General features: G+C 38.4%; 1 protein-coding gene across 1 annotated transcript; it reads right to left on the bottom strand.

Moving 5' to 3' along the window:
• LOC106662942 lies at positions 1-16,870 on the bottom strand. The gene is made up of 3 exons (XM_014387397.2): positions 16,701-16,870; positions 13,205-13,381; positions 1-710 (listed from the first exon to the last, which is right to left on the bottom strand). The coding sequence occupies exons 1-3, from the start codon at positions 16,868-16,870 to the stop codon at positions 542-544; spliced, it is 516 nt and encodes a 171-aa protein (XP_014242883.2). The 3' UTR covers positions 1-541.
• Between the last annotated feature and the right edge of the window lie 1,396 nt (positions 16,871-18,266).

Raw genomic sequence — 18,266 nt, 5'->3', positions numbered from 1 at the left:
TGTGCATGCTTTATTTTAATTTTTGTAGTTTTCATAATATTCATACACCAAACATATTCAAAATTTCCGAAAAAGATAAAACATGAAACAATAAAACAACAAAATTCTTCATCAGACATCAAAAAAGAAAGATAATCTGTTAACAACGACTAAATAAGGGATCTATACATATATTATTTTAGTATATTCTTAAAATTCAAATTTTATTTTCTTTTTCTCAAGAAAAATACAATTTATTTACATTAATTTAACTCTTTATCTCTTTGGTGTTGAGGTTAATCCGTTGATTTTTATTTCGAAAATCTTTCCGGAGAATCCAGTAAGGAAACAGGCCATGGGTAATTTATTTACAAAAAAATCTGATTCTAAAACAAAAATATGCAAATTATTCTACGGAGTGTCTGAGAAGAAATAGAAGAGAACAATTTTTTAAAACTATCGTGGAAATAAATAAATTTTATATTTATTTTAAGGGTTGGGAGTGGGGTTAAAATGAAGTTTGCAGTTTTAAGGGGAGGGCATCTGCTTTGAGGTTTATCCATCAATCCGAATCGTCCTGCTCTGGCTGGCAGCTCTGCTTCAAAGGGGGCCGCAAGAACTCCAAGGGCGACACGAACCCATCCTGGTCGACGTCCATGAATCTGCGAACGAGGAGCCTGGCGAGATCTGGATTCGATGTGATCTCATCGGCCATCCAGTCCGCCGGAATCCTATAACAAAAATAATACTAGATTGAAGTTCAGCCCACAAACGAAATCCATACAACATTTTTATTGGAAAATCATGAAAATTGTAAAGATAACTTCATAAAAAGAATTCTGCTCAAAATATTTGTAGGCGATGTCCTCTCAGTTGCATAAACCTCTTGGACTTGTTCACAAACCCCAAGATTTTGGACCATTTTATCTCGGGGAGTGATTTGGTGATGTCCTCTCCTTCAAAGATTTCAAATCTAGACCTAGCATACCTATCACATTCTGCGAGGTAGTGCTTTGCCGTTTCTTCTTTTATTTCGCAGAAGCGGCAAAAGGGATCTGGTAGGATTATGAAGAGGTGTCTTCTCATTGGGCAGTGGCCCGTCAGAATACCTATCAGTCTCCTAATTCCCTTCCTTGAGATAGAGAATAGCCATTTCGATTCAGCTGGTTTGATCGCCTTAACAAACTCTTTCGATTGCCTGTGTCCAGGAGATAAATTCCACTCCCTAAGGAATTGTTTCATGCCCCAGTTATTGATACTCTCTTTTGCTGTGCTCATAGAGTGAGGTAATACCGGTTGTGGCCCAACAAACGCAGTATTAGAACCTTCTTTGGCTAGGCTGTCCGCCTCCTCATTGCCATAGTGCCCCTTATGAGCAGGTATCCATATGAGGGTTACCCTATTCTCATACCTGGTGATAGTCCTATCTTTTTTCGCATAAAATATAATTGTGGAAAGTATTTACAATATTTTGATTTTCTGGAACTTTTTGGCATGCAACTTAGAAGCTGAGCATTCATGCTTCTCAGATCTGTAAGTGAAATCTGAAGAGCCAGAACTAGCAGGATTATAGGTCATACTTTTGTTCTCATTACACATTGTAAGAAGATCCATTATCTGTAATACTTTGACCCAAAGTGATTGCCAAAGAGGTGGAATTTGATGGCAGTTTCTTCTTTTTCAACCAATTTAGAATCACTTTGCCCGCTGTGGTGTAAATGTCACTCTTACGGATATTTCATAAACCGATGCTTTAAACGAAGACAGAGAACTAAAATATGCCACTTTTCGTGAATGGTGACAGTACGTTCCTGTCAATTCAGGATTCAGGATCATAGTGCTGCCTAGCAGCTAAGAGTCCACCTACAGTTGTGTCATTTTTCCTGTAGCATCACACACATGAATACTTAAAAAAACACTAAATAATTCGGTTTTTATAATTTTTATTTGTGTCACTTTTCTTGTGGGTGTGCGATTTGCACTACTACAACTCCAGGTCAAACCCTTCATTGTTCGTTTCAAATTTGCCGAGTCCGTCTTGATACGGGGCTAAATTAAATTAGCCCCGGTCCACAGGGGGGGGGGTTACGTATTTTTAACGGGTGTTATTAGCTTTCACAGTTACGCCTTAGCGTAAATCCTTTAATACCCGATGTGGGACACGTCCTAAGCCCAGGGGGATAAAAGCTCACGCGCACGACTCTGTCTCTCGGACGAAATATTATGAAGGACGTACCAAGTCGAAATGAAAAGATGAAATTTAAGACAGCTTCTAGTTACTGGAAGGCCTAAAGGCCCGCGAAGTCTCGAGTTTACGATGAGCCGGTGGTTTAAGCAGCATAGATAAAACATACAAACAATTCTTTCTCTATATAAGAAAACACGTACGTGAATTAATTCAAAAGAGCGTTCAAACCATAAATACTTTTTACATCTAGCCATAACCGCGACCGGGACTGGTTTTTTCCTCCAACAAATTGAAACATTTGCTTTAAACTGCTACAACACGTTTTTACTTTACATAGGGGTCTCGTAGAGAGAATTAGTATTTTTTGGTTTTTTGTTTAGACAAATGGGAAAATCGACTGATAATGCTCGAACATGAGGTGCAACAAAAGGCGAAACATGAGATAAATTAGCTTTTTACCCCCTTGTTGCTTGTTGACAACGGTAAGGGAGTTGCGTTTCACAAGGATGAAAAAGGTAAAAGTCCGCCGATTTCCGACTTGAAACCCGAAGGAGAACGTGATTAAAAATGCAATTTTGAACGTGACAAGTAAATCAAATGATATTAATTTATTAAAGCTAAAAGCTAAACGAAATTTTAACTTGGACTACTTTATTCGAGAACTAACGATGAATGATCATAATCATACGAAAAAACGACATTTTCTCACGGTCATTCGACGACAAATCCCGATGAACCGTTTTTAAATGTCCCATTTGCCGATTGAACATTTTATCTCTCATCTTTGTAAAATAATTTTTTTTTCTCCAACGATAATTTAGTGTTAAACAGACAAAAGTTGGGCGCAAGACAGAGGGACAATTGGTGTCGAGCGGGTTGGTGGCCGTCCCGCGGACCACCACTTTGCAATCCCTCCACCATCGTTAATTGTTCAGTTCAAAACACGTTAGTAAATAAATTCCGCAAGCACTCAGGGCTGAAAAGCCGAGCTTTCAACTTTAGGACACGGAGTCAATTTGCTCGAATAACTGCCCGTTTCGCCAAATTTCGAGGTAGTCTCGTAATGTTATTTCCATTAGTAAAATGCCCGACGCGAGAGAAATAGTAGAAAAGCTTTTTACAAGGAGTTACATTAGAAGATTAAATTTTAATGTGTGGTGATTAGTGACCGTTATTCGATTAATCGGAAATCGTGAGATGCGGTCTGGTGAGATGTAACGTGCCAACGTTTCGATCTTTATTGAGATCATCTTCAGGGCCTGGGATTTACATTGTGTAGGACGTGGAAAAAAAGTGGATTTATACTATGCAAAAAATATTTTTTATATTCAATCAAAGCATTTCTACCAAGTACCATTTTTAGATACACTCGTAATAAAACAACCAGATGGCACATTAATCACAGATTGGTATCAAAAACCAAGAAACACAGATCGCTACCTCAACTTTACATCTCACCATCCTCTTCATACAATAATAAACACGGCCAAAGGGTTACTTCAAAAAATTATTACCCTGAGACATGAAACTTTTCATCACAAGAACATAAAGATATACAAACAGATCCTCCATAACAATCACTACCCTAAACACATAATCAACAGAATAATCAACAACTACAACTCAACACTAACACCATCCACTATTAGTAATAATACTACATCAAATCTATCAAATACAAACAAACCAACATACATTTCCATGCTGTTTTCCTGAAACTCGGTAATTTGGTAGTATCTAGTCAGTTTATAAGGGTCGTGAAGGTAATTTTCTCACAGACTAAGAGTGTGGTCGGGGGTCAGGAGGTATTTCCGAATTTTTTGAGGTATCTTGTGGTGTGAGACAAGGATGTGTCCTGAGCCCTTTACTCTTTTCCTTATTCTTGGATGATCTCCCGTCTAGCTTGGATTTTGGAGTCCGTGTTAGTGGTACAATTATTAAGATTTTAATGTATGCTGACGATGTAGTCTTGATAACAGATAGTACTGTGGTATCATCATCCCTGGAATCATACTGTGATCAATGGAACCTCACTGTCAACCTGGCTAAATCAAAGATAATGGTGTTTAGAAGAGGAGGCAGGCCTGCCAAGGCCGAGCGTTGGTTTTTCCAGGGTGAGAGGGTTGATGTGGTTAACCAATATAAATATCTTGGAGTTGTCCTAACTTCCTATCTTTTACCCCTTATCTAAAATCCAAAGCTTCAGAGGCGAAGGTTGCTTTGAAAAGAACATGGTGTTAGTTTTTTGCCCAGAATCTAATCCCGGTTTACTCTTAAGTACAAGGTATTTAATGCAGTGTGCCGTTCTATTTTGTGTTATGCAGGCCAGGTGTGGGGGTTCCAGGATTATGAAGTGAGAGAAAGAGTGCAATGTTTTTTTTTTTAGGAAGATCTTCTCACTGCCTAATTCTACTCCAAACTATATGCTTTATATGGAGACGGCAGTGGATAAAATTTTCCTTTTTACGCTTTCCCTGCATTTTTCATTTGTTTTAAGAGTACTTAAGGGCCCTGTTGCCCGAATCTCCAAAATTACTGCTCTCGAGGTTATTAAATTTAATTGTTCTTGGTTTCGGCAATGGAATACTTTAGCTTCTCAATATGGTTGCGATTTTTCTTTTTGTTTAGAAAACCTCTCGAGTTGGCCCAATTATACCATGAAACTTTTATGCAGACTACGTGATCAACATAGTGTGAGTTGTGAGCATGGGCTCAGGTCTCCAACAGGTATCTTCTCTTTAAGGCCCTAGACCACTTTAAGGAAACCTTTAACCTAAATGTTAAAGCTAGTGGGTCTATAAAACTTGCGACTCTTCGATGGCTTCTTAAACTCAGATGCGAGGAAGTGTTCCTCAATTCTGTGCCGTGGAAGGAAGACGACGGAAATTTCTTGTGCCCGCTGTGTAACCTAAGAGTTAGGGAAGATATCTTTCATTTTGTTGCCCAGTGTCCCATACTGTCTGAACTCCGTATCTTGTACCTAGGCTATAAATTGCTTTCCAGGTCTCAGCTGCTTGATCGTTAAATATCGTGGATATGGAGAGGTCGAAAGGTCTAGCACACTATGCACGTCATGCCTGGCAATATAGGTACGATTATAATACCGAGTCATAATTGTTTAACATATCTAAAATCAGCTAGTTTTTATAATTTAGTTTTTACTATAGTTTTCTATTATTACCATTATTATATAGTTTATTTTATTTTTTATTTTTCGCTCGCCTAAAAAAGAACAGCCAACTTCCGGCAGACGGATAAGCATCCATGCTGTAAAGTGCTTTTTTGCAAAAAACCCAAGCAAAATCCTACAGCAGTCGCTACCCACCGTTTTGAACACAAACACAATTTCGACTTCAACAATCCAAAAATATTACACACAGAACAAAACAAACATAAACGTAACTTTTTAGAAATTATTTACATCAACCGAGATAAACACAGCATCAATTACAGAACAGACACTCGTAAACTCAGTCGCAGCTACGCCAATATCATTAATCAAATTCAATATCGATAATATACATATATCATCACATCACACAAAACACATATTATAACATAAAACATTCATTACATTCCACAATCATTTTTACATAGTCTAATTTGATGTTTGTTGATCGACTTGCAGATAATCTATGTGGAGTTTCAATCTTCGTAGAGGTCATTAGACAGATGAAGAAAGAAGAAAACTAATTGTTGGGCTCACCAAGCTTTCGGCAACTTACAGTACATCAGGGCCTATTTATTAAACATTAAAATAAATAATATACACAGATGATGGCACTATAAGTTGCCGAAAGCTTGATGAGCCCAACAATTAGTCTTCTTCTTTCTTCACCTGTCTAATGACCTTAACTCCACATATAGTCTAATTTTTCAACAATTTAGCTTTCTTTTTCCTATTTATCCCCATCTGTACAATCCTGAAAGGATAATCAGGCTGAACCATTACCCACTTTTTTCCCTTCGTCACCTCAAAGAAATCGACTCCTTATACAAAAATGTCTTTCTATATCGACTTCCTTCCCCACCCCTTCAAAATCCAACGTATATAAACATAAAACAGCAATATCTCACTGGCACTCTTAACACGACACGCAAGAATGGCACAATTACGCAGAAAACAAACACTTCGAGTGAGTAGAAATACTTTGATTGAATATAAAAAATATTTTTTGCATTGTATAAATTCACTATTTTCCACATCCTACATGTATTTGTTAAATCTAAACAATGTTTGTAAATCCCAGGCCCTGAAGATGATCTCAATAAAGGTCGAAACGTTGGCACGTTAAAGAAAATATTTTTGGGAAACCTACATCACACCAGACCGCATCTCACGATTTCCGAATAATCATTCAATTCTAATGTAATATTGCGTGTTTCTACTATTGAATTCTTTATGAATTGGAAACTATATAGAAAAAAATAAGTTTTATTTTAAATTTTCAGGCCTAGAAGGAAAGGCCTCTTTGGAAATAAATAATAACCGGCACAGCTAATGGAAAACGGTTGTAGGTAAAGGCGTGTGGGTAGGCGTTTATGTTAAAATTGGGAAATTATGCTAAGTGAGAGGAGAACAATTAGCCACCGTATCATCGCTTAACCATTTACCATATTCTCATATTTATCATATTATACTTGCTGTAAAGGCTATCTAACTTTGGTGGGGTCCTTTAATAATTATTATATCCTTTAATTTTGGAGTGATTATTTTCTAAGGGTCTGGCCTAATTTTGATTTGACGAATCAATTCTGTGGTCTATACCTCAGGGGAGTTCACATACCCTGTTATGCGGCTGGGTCGCTAGTATCTCCTTAAGCTCAGGAGATCGCCTTCCCAACCAACGTGGTTAGACTCCAACGGGGGCTTTCTACAGCTTTGTCATTTCAGCCCCCAACGCATTCAAAATATGTCGAATAAATACATTCACACCTAAGAACATTGCACTCATTTTGTCATGAGTACTCGTTATTCCTCCATGTTATTATACCAATATTTAAAAATAAGTAATGTGGACGAAAGTACGGCGTTTAGTCCAGGCTAAACCGTCAATACCGTTCGGTCCTGCCGAACTGTATATCTAGTAATTTTGCATTTAAAAAAAAGTATGCATGCAACTTGCAAATGGGCTTTTTTTTAAAACACCGGCACCCTGAGGTTCATATAACCTCGTTGAAATACCCTCGTAAAAAAATCTATTGCAACTCTGCTGACCGATTAGCATCCAAGCAAAAAATACTGTCGTTGAGATATTTTGTTTTATTTTGTAAATATGTTTATTATCAGGCTGGTGCAAAAATAATACAGGTTTTGAAAGGCAGTCAAAATTGTTTTTAATTTTTTGCAAAATAAAGAAAATTTATTCGAAATATTTTCTATCACAATCGATTTGCGATGAAATCGTTTTATTCCGCTGATATTAAAATCTTTATTTCGACTCACTATAAAATCTTGAAGGCGTTTTCAGCTTCACCTCATTCTTTAAAAATTTCATCACTCAAGAAGTGATCAAAATGCCTAAAAAAATGGATGAATGTAGGCGACAGGTCGGAAAAATATAGAGGGTGCGGTAAGGTTTTATATCCTAAGTCCTCAAGTATCCGCAGGGTTGGCATTGCGTTTGGCCTGGCGTTATCGTGAAGTACTATTGAGTAAGGTCAGTAACCAACTACTAAGCGTTAGCGATAAAAAGGTAAAAACACCTTTAGGGAAAAAGCACTTTCAGGTAGTTACTCCCTGGGATTACAACTACAGTGCGGATGATGACCATCGTAGCCTAGACTGCTTCACCGATGGCTCACTCATTAAGGACAAGGGAAGCGGTGCTGGAATACATATACCTAAATTAGGGATCAGCATCTCCTCCCCTCTTGGTAATAACACCTCAGTCTTTCAGGCGGAGGTCTGGGCCATCAATGTTTGCTGGAGAACACTCATGGATAACAAGATTAAGGGAAAAGATATTAGAATTTTTTCCGTCAGTTAGGCCAGTCTTAAGTCACTACAAAAAGAGTTATCAACATCTAGGCTGGTAGAGGAAACCGTTGAACTTATTAATAGGATTACTACCAGGTACGAGAATAGGGTTACCCTCATATGGATACCAGCTCATAAGGGGCACTATGGCAATGAAGAGGCGGACAGCCTGGCCAAAGAAGGCTCAAATACCGTGTTTGTCGAGCCACAACCGGTATTACCCCACTCTATAAGCACAGCGAAAGAGAGTATTAATTGCTGGGGCATGAAACAATTCCTGAAAGAATGGAATCTGTCCCCCGGACATAGGCAATCGAAGGAGTTTCTGAAGGACATCAAACCAAAAGAAGCGAAATGGTTATTCTCTAACTCAAGGAGGGGAATTAGGAGGCTGATAGATATCCTAACGGGCCATTGCCCCTTGAGAAGACACTTCTTCATAATGGGTATCCTACCAGACCTCTTTTGCCGCTTCTGTCGAAAAGAAGAAACGGCTCGACACTACCTCGCAGAATGTGATAGGTATGCCAGGGATAGATTTGAAACGTTTGAAGGAGAGGACATAACCAAAATACTCGGGGACATCGACAAATCACTCCCCAAGATAAAATGGTCCAAAATCTTGGGGTTTGTAAACAGGTCCAAGAGGTTTATGCAGGACTCGTNTATATATATATATATATATCGGCCCCTTACTGTTTACCAATACTGGACGAAGACATTCCCGTTCATTTTGTCAATTCCTCTGCTGTGATAGTTTCCCCATAATTCAGGAAATTATAGTGAACAACCCCAGCGGTACACCACCAGTCACCATAACCTTTTTTGGATGCGGATTTGGTTTCGGTGAGTGTTTTGACACTTCATCCTTGTCCAACCACTGACCTGTACGCCTCCTGTTATCGTACAGAATCCGTTTCTTATCGCACGTGATGTTCGATCGAGAAATTGCGGCGCAACAGAAGAGACGTGAAAATTTCAATGAGTCGATTTCTTTGGGCTTCGGTTAGCTTTTGCGGTACAGTTTTCCAGCTTCTTTTCTTTACATTGCTACAGAGGATGAACAACGGTTGAATGGTCAACACTAAGCTCTTCCGCTATTTCCCGGGCTGTCTCACGTGAATTTTCTTCGTTTTGAGTTGGTCGTCGTCAAAAGCATCGCTGCACCTTGCATTCGCTAATACTACCCTCCACTAAATCGTATTGATGTTACGCGCAGTTTGGGCCGCACTTTGCCAAAGTTTAAATTCGTATCACCACTCACACTAATAAATACACGGACTCAGACAAAACACAGAACCACACACTTAACTAGAAACACCCCACACCCTCTAAAAAGCGGAACAGAGGACTCAGAATCTAGCTACTGTGCCAAGAACCATTCCTTAATCCGGAGCATGCCTACACGATCTCTGTAAGGAGCCAAGGTAAGACAAGCTTCTATTATGTTGGACACGTTGAGCAACTTTTCTCCGTATAAGGGGTACCTGTGCGGGCTTTGGCATAGTAGGTGTCAGATGTCAACCGCGTATGACCTATTTTAATCGGTAAGGACGATTCCTCCTTTCCAGCTCTTGGAGCACCATCTACACGTCGTGCTCTTATTTCGCCCACTTACGCTGCCATCTTTCTGTTATAATGTTTTTTATGGCTCGCAAGCGTTAGATTGCGATGGTCCGGTCGGGAGAATGGGACATCCCGACTTTAAACGCCACACCTCTATCCTCCAGGCCGACGTGTCCGGACTACCCAGATAAGAATCACGAGGCGCTCCAGCTCGGTGTATTTTTCTTACACGACAAGAAGGTCCAATCTGTATCGATAGGGGATTGAACCAGGGAAGTATGTGCCATGGTTAAATAGCAGTCAATAGTCTAACGACGCCAAAGGGGAGCATGGCTACTTGTTGATGGTTAAGTTAGTCAAAAATCGTTCAATCAGTTCAATTCGAACTTTGCTAATCTGGTCGTAATTTTAATATAAAAATGAACGAGACCAAATTGGCTGTTAATTTTTGAAATTTGCACGTGGCCGAATTTTTTAAAAATTAAATTTATTTATTAAAACTGGTCTTACTAGAACAACCATTAATTTTGCAATAATATTATAGAATAAATAAATGTTTACATTCTTATAAACCCATTGGTACAATAAGATTTATATTTCACTATTCACTACTCATTTTAACTACACAAGTTCATATGGCTTTGTTCTTTTTAATCTTCTGACCATGTTTCGGTTATGTAAGAGTTTGGTCGCTTCCACATTCTCGTGCTGGCTGAGGCGAGCCTGGTGTTTGGCGGCAAATCTTTGTATTTCCGCCGTGACCTCAGGGATCTAAGATCCCTTTGTAAGTCCTTATTCCATATACCAAGGTGCATTGACCATGTTACGTAAGATTTTGTTTTGGAGTGTTTGTATGATTTTGATATTGATGTGTTTGGTACAACCCCATAGTTGAATACCATATGTCCACATAGGCTTTATGACTTGTTTATATAATATTTTATTTTGTATAGCAGGATTGGAGCCACGTCCTATCAACCAGTATAGTTGTCTATACCTTAAACCTATTTCTGTCCTTTTTTTCTTCATGTGTTCTTTCCATCTCAGCTTGGCATCTAAGGTCATTCCCAGATATTTAGCTGTATTGCTGTATGGTAGTTCCATCGATTGTGAGCAAGGGAAAATGGTCCACCTTTTTGATTGTAAAGTTTAGATGAACTGATTTATGCTGATTTAGCTTGATTTTTCTTTTTTTTGTCCATTCGTTTATCTTATTACATGCATTTTGGAGGATTTTGGTTGAATGGGTGATAGTCGGTCCTAGTGATATCACCGCTGTGTCATCTGCAAACGTTGCAATTTTTACTCCATCTATTTTCGGAAAATCACTGGTGTATAACAAGTAAAGCATTGGACCTAATAAGCTACCTTGTGGCACTACTGCATTTATTGTTTTTAATTTTGAATATTGATCTTCTTGTTTGACTTCTAAACAGTCTGTCAGCTAGGTAGGAACTGATAATATCGACATACTGCTTGGTAGCATACCTTTTAGTTTATTGATGATTCCTTCGTGCCAGACCTTGTCAAAAGATTGTGAGACATCAAGGAAAATAGCAGAACAAATTTGTTTTTCTTCAAGAGATTTTTCTATTATGTCCGTTACTCTGTGAATTTGGTCTATTGTTGAATGTCTTGTTCCGAATCCAAATTGGTGGTCAGGAATGATTTTCTTTTTTTCTACGATGTGTTTTATTCGTTTTAATAATAACTTTTCGAAGAGTTTAGACACTGTTAGTAGTAGCGATATTGGTCTATATGATTTGACCTCGTTCGCCGGTTTTCCTGTTTTTTTTATCATAATGACTTCTGCGGATTTCCAGATGCTGGGAACATATTTCACTCTGATTGCAGCATTAAATAGGCATGTTAGTTTAACTATACCCTTTTTTGGAAATTGTTTTAGTATTTCTTCAGTGATAAGGTCATATCCTGGAGTCTTTTTAGGAGGTAAATTTTTAATTTCTTGTGCTACTTCTTTAGGTGAAACTAGCTTTATATTTTCTTCTTGTGGCGTGGTTGTTACTTCAAGTAAGCAACTAGCAAACAATTCGGCTTTTTCTCTGCTGTCTCTAGCCCAAGTACCATCCTCTTTTTTTAATGGAGGCATTTGGGCGATTGGCCTTTTAATTTTTTTATGGTCTTCCACAGCGAGTAGTCAGTGGCTTCGCCTGGTGTTAGATCTTGTAGATAGTTTCTGATTGAGTCATGTAGTTTTTTTAAGCTTTCGTTTAAGTTTTTGAGCCATATTGTTAAGAATGTTTTTGTCTGCAGGGTCTAATCGTGTACTGTTCGGTTACACTATAACCGTATGTCTACCTGTTTGGTTGTGTTATTTGGTGAAAGTTGTTTTTTTGAACACTGTTTTTTGGAATTTAGAACACACACACAAAACCCTAACCATCCTGGATTCAATAATTTATGAGCAGAACCTATCATTTCTTTATTTGCGTTTTCATTGAAACGATGAAGTGGCCTGGGTAATCTGACTTGACTGAGTGGCATCAAAGTGAGCGTGGCTAAATCGTTTGACTTTACTTGCTGGGCGTGGTCTAGATTGTTTCTTTTCGAAAGGATTTTCAAACATGTATTTAGAATCCCCTGTTTTCTGCTCAAACGTTTTCCTTATTTTCCCTCCACTTTGTTCCGAATTCCACTTTCTTCCTTATATTTTTCGGTGGAAACCTTTCGTCCCTCTCCCCGTTTCTATTTTTATGGGGTGAAAATAAACATATATAAAGTGGACTGCGTGAGATAGAAATTACTTTAAGGTTTCCCTGGTATTTTGTGTCGACAACAAAGAGGTGGAAGGTTAGACTGCGGCATTTCTCAACTCCCCTACGCCTTTCGTGGGCAAAAAATGTCGACATGAGTCTTTTTCAAGGGCCCGTCAACGTATATTGTAATGTATCGAGAGTGCCTTTTGCAAATTATTGACAGGAGGGGACAGAAGGAAAAAAAATTGAAATATATTGCATACGACGAATAACCAAAAAAAGTTATTTTTCCTGAGTACCCTCCATCCTGGAAATCTGTTTGCAATAGGACTTTTTTTATTAAAAAATTCTCAAAAATTTTGATAACAGTCGTTAAACCGTTTTCCATCCACTTAGGCTCGTAAAAACCGAGTGCCTTTTGAAATAGAAAGGGGAAAAGTTCCGAATTGTCAGATACATAGGGAAATACTTTAAAAAGCACGACGTAAAGTGTGCCTTTAGCCCTTTATAAACGTTACTCTAATGGATGTTGGATGTTATCTGGGTCCGTTACAGTCAAAAGAAAGAATGAAAACGGCTATAAAAGTTTTTGTTACTCTCCCTTCACTCACCATACATAAACAGACCCGGTAATTTTTACAACGCAACCCTGCTGTTAATTTTCATAACTTCACGAATGGAATGCCTTTGTGAATGTTTCTGAACATCGATCTATAAACTGAGACTGTACTAAAACAAAGCGAGATGCGCCGGACCCGATTCGAATAAACTCACAGGTCTTCTTGCAGGGATCGTTTTCCGAAGCCTCTCGCTGTGTTGAGCGGCCCGTTTTTGAAGCCCCTCGTGCTTCGTCCTCTGTCCTCCCTGGCGTAGTTGCCCGACGATCGTGCCGAAGTTGATGCTATGACTGTAGCAAGGCTCAGGCAAACAGCTACCAGGATCCACCTCATTCTGAAAAACAAAATATTAAATTCAATAACGACTAAGTGTTAGTTGCCAAAGAAGTTTGAGAAAATATTTTTTCGTCTCGCATCATTAAATAGTAACAAAGTTTAAATGATTACGAGCATAAAATCAATTCTCTATTTGCAATTTATACTTTCTTTTAAAAATAATAATAAAATAAAGCAATGCGTTCAGAAATAATTTTTAACGGCAGTAAAACCTTTACCAAAGGATCAAGGCCCTCGATAATTAGTTATAATTGAGCAAAGTTTCATTTGATTCTACTAATCGTTTACTGTGTTAATTAAGGTGTTTTAGACAAGGTCCCTTGGCCCCTGCGAAAATATAGTTAATTGGTTAATCTGTCAATCATCCAACGGTGTCAAAGCGGGCGGAAAATGTGATATAGCCTAATGATAGCAAAGTGGGCATGGCTAGATGGCAGTGATTGTCCTATGGTATCAAAGTAATGGCTAAATAAAGTTAATGTCTAATGATGTCAATTGGGCGTGGCTAAATGACAGATAATCGTCTAATGATGCCAGAGGGATGGGTCAATGAAGTTCTAATGATGTCAATGTGGGAGTGGCTAAATGACAGATAATCGTCTAATGATGCCAGAGGGATGGGTCAATGAAGTTCTAATGATGTCAATGTGGGAGTGGCTAAATGACAGATAATCGTCTAATGATGCCAGAGGGATGGGTCAATGAAGTTCTAATGATGCCAATGTGGGAGTGGCTAAATGACAGTTAATCGTCTACTCACGTCAATTTGGGCGTGGCTAAAACCAGTTATTCGGCTAATGATTTCAATGGTATATTATCCAATGGTGCTAAAGTCGTATATTGGCTAGTATGTTATCCATTCAGGTCATTGTCGTTAAATGCTAGATGTACCTAGTGCAAGGTGTATGTCATTAGGAAGGTGTTGTAAAAGAGGTTAAATCATTAAGTGGGCGTGGCTAATCTGATCGGTCAGTTGGATGAAGACCAAACTTTTCCGCTTTGATTACAGTTATGGTTAATAGTTAAGTTTTTGTTGGATGCGTTGACAAAGATATTCGATCGATATCGGTTTTAAAGAACGAACAAAATTTATGGTAATTAAAAAAAATCGAGAAAGTTTTTGTTTTGTTTGCGGCCGACCAGTTAACAAGGTACATGCATAACGCATAAGGCCCTTACCAATCCAGTCAGACTTTGATAGATAAGCCATCATTTTTATTTGATATACTTTTTTATTATTATTTTTCCTTTTGCCAATTCTAACGCGTTGAGCGCCCCAGCTTCTTCTCATCAAGTTCAATAAAGCCTGAGGAAATAAAGACAATAAAAACAAGTCGCCTCGTAATAACCTTGTTGATAATGGGAATCAGAAAGGACGTGATGCGAAAGTTAAAAACTGAGATAACATTTTCTTAAAAAGCATTTGTCTTTCAAAAATTTTCCGATAATAATTTGTTAATGTTTTGTAGGCCCTGGCACTTCGGATCGGTTCATGAATCATTTATTGGCCTAATGGACTTAGAAAAGTCTTAAAGTAATTTTGTTTTTTAAAGACAAAACAATCTCATCCATATTTTAAACAATTTGTTATTTCAGTAGAGCAGGACAATAAAAAATAATTAAATACTTCAAGAGAGAATATAAACGGATTAAAAGTTGTTTAAATCTTAAAAAAAGAGGTAAAATAGCGAGAAACGACCTCCCATCACCCCGTGATCCCCGCAGCCATGTCGGGAAGGCTATTTCTTGAATATTTTACGTTTCAACAGCCGATCGAGCCCAGAACTGCGTAACTCCTGCGAGGAACAATACAATTTAACCGTATCCGAATTCGCCCAAATTGGAAATCTTGGCAGAACTTGCTCAATTAAACGCCTTGCTTCCCGCTCGGGGCGTCTGGGAAGTTGTTTATTAATGCAACAATTCTGTGGTTAATACGTGCAGACGTTGGAGATGGATTAATTCAGAGGGGGGTAAGGTGGATAGTTGCTAATGTGAGTAAACTTCTCGATTGTGCTATATAGCATTTGGGGGGGGGGACTAAGGACAAACGGGATATAGAGTGGTAGAGTAAGAAAAAACTAAAGAAGGGAGAGGAAGACATTTATAGACATTTATATCAGGATAAAGTAAGATGTACATCAAGACCATGCTACAGAAACCTCCTTGATTTTTTTGTTTTTATAAAACGTTTTTAAGTAGGTTGCCCAGGAACTCGAATATTAACGTGCCAGCATGATAATAGAAGCTCCTGGTGCAGGGGATTCTTTGCTTCGAGACTTGATGGATTTTGTAGTCATTATCAAACCTCTTGGCATCGAGGCTAGTTCTAGTCTTGTGATACTAGAATCTAAGTTGTTTTCACCGAAGCAAACCGTTTATCCTTATTTTCTGGCATCATTTACAAACATTAAAAAAAAGCCTAAACGTAGTTTATACATCCATTATATTTCGTGGTCTATTGACCAAATTACTTCTTTCAATTAATTAATCTTTTTATGTTTTGGTTGAAATGAAAAAGTTAGTGCCACGAGCGGGATTCGAAGTCACGACGTTCGGCTAAATACGCCGCTACTCTAACCACTTGAGCTATCGTGACTTCGATCCACTTGGATACCAACTCCCCATCTCAACAGCCTTTCGAATTGATTGTAGGTTGAGATGGGTGATGGTGTCCGAGTGGATCGAAGTCACGATGGCTCAAGTGGCTCAGCAGCGTCGTATTTAGTCGAAGGTCGTTGGTTCGAATCCAGCTCGTGGCACTAACTTTTTCATTTCAACCAAAACCTTACATAAAAAGATTAATTAATTGAAAGTAGTTTATACATTTTGTAAAGTTTGTATTTATATCGGGCTGTTATGAAAACAGCTCAACAAAAAAAAGTTGTGGAACTTAAGTTTAAGGTAGCTAGGTGAAAGGCAGAAGGAAGCCTCTATCAAAGAGGAGTGAGAGGGAGTAATTTTATTAAATTTTTTTTAAACTTAATCCGTAAACGTTGTGTACATAAAAGAAGCTTGATGTTAGGGGCAGGATGTTGACACGGGAACAACAATATAAAAAATCAAGAGATATAAAATAAGAGAGGGAGGAAGAGGGCAAATATTTATTTTAGTATTTCTTAGCTTTAGGATGAGGTCTATTAATTTTATTTTGTATCAAGTCAACACGCGTTTTTCCACTTTTCCTTGGGCGATCGGGTGATTTTCAAGAGGAGTGCAATTGTGACACGCCGAGTAAAACAGCAACATGTGAAGAGCTAACCCAATTAGATCTTCGGTGTGGCCTCGGATAAACAGTTTACACGGTCACTTAGGACGGGTCGATATCACCTTCTCGGCTATCAGGCTTCCTACGTATCAAAGGGTCCTGTATCGGATCCCTTTTGTTCCTACGAGGACCTTGAAACGGCATCCTTCTACGTCCTCGTTCGAAGAATGTTCTTAAAGGGTAATTATCGAGTTCGAGTGACCCGTCCGTTACATTCATTCGGTTCTTTAAGTGAGAGTACAAAGTCAATAATAAATAGATAAAAGTGTCCACCGCTCTAGAACTATACGGCACAACGAGATTAAGCGGACGTAATTGACTTCGGGTTCGACTTCTCGATTGAACAACTTCGCACTAACACCTTAGGTGAGAAAAGGAAATTTCGCGTTGTTGGTCCGCCGAGCCGGAAAGGAACTTGCGATATTCGCGCGGTTTTAATAAAGTCTGAAATAATTTAGTTAGACGCACCGTGACCGGGTTAGCGCACACGAAAGTGAAAAGGGATTAATTTCGTCCAAAACGACGAGAAATCACGACTTACAATGTCGTTTCTTGCGTAGAAACAATACCCCCACCGATTGTGGGTAATAAGCATATACATAACAAAGGCTTGATCATGGTTGCAGGTTCATTTCTGAGTGAGCGTGATTACGCAGACAGTTGGATAGTCTGCCCAGTTCATTTAATTAATTGCCAATTACCAAATATATCGAGGTCAACAAGCTGATTTATCAATTATCCAATGAATATAAACTATGGCTAACCCGGTTTTAAACATTTTCACTAGCGTCAATAAGGTTATGGCCATGTTGGTGTTTTTTGCAATAAAATTTACTTTAAGTAGAAACCTGCAATCAAAGTAGAGATAATAAGCTGCAACGGCAATTGTCCAACGACATGTGGTGAGCTTGGTTCAGCCGTTTGGTTAATTGTTTTATGACGTCAAAGTGGGCGTGGCTACCATTTTGATTATTGTTTATGACGTCAAAGTGGGCGTGGTTACCATTTTAACAAGTTCTACTAATTGTTCATTGTGGTAAATAAGGTGTTTTAGACAAGGCACCCAGGGAAAATATCGTTTTATGGTCGATGAAGGATTTCAAGTCAAAGCGGGCGTGGATAAACTGGTTTGATAATAATATCAAATAGAGTCAAAGTGGGTGTGGTTGATTTGGTTATTCAAGTATCCAGTTGACAAGAAGGTCAAAATAGGTGCGGTTAATCTGGATTGTCAATTAACCAACGGAGTGGTTAAATGATTACCAATTTCACAATGACGTCAATATGAGCTTGACTCTCTTGCTTGTATTTTATCCAATTGAGTCAGAGTAGAAGGGACTAATCTAGTTATTACGTAAAGGGGGTCGTAGTGGTTAAATAATTACTAACTGAACAATGACGTCAAAGTGGGCGTTGGCTAAATGACATTTCTTATTCTAAAGATGGCAAAGGGTGTGGCTATTGCCAATTAATCGTCGAAAGAAAACAAATGGAGCCTAGCTCCAATGCCTTGAAAATAGACCTGACTAGTTTGGTTAACACATTATCGAAGGGGTCATAGTGGATAGCAATAATAATTACCAACTGAACAATGATGTCAAAGTGGGCGTGGCTA

Source organism: Cimex lectularius, unplaced genomic scaffold (assembly GCF_000648675.2).
Source record: "Cimex lectularius strain Harlan isolate CLEC.00 unplaced genomic scaffold, Clec_2.1 scaffold131, whole genome shotgun sequence".
NCBI classification, from domain to species: domain Eukaryota; kingdom Metazoa; phylum Arthropoda; class Insecta; order Hemiptera; family Cimicidae; genus Cimex; species Cimex lectularius.
The sequence above is the reverse complement of the archived record's forward strand: the minus strand, read 5'-3'. Positions and strand labels throughout refer to the sequence as shown.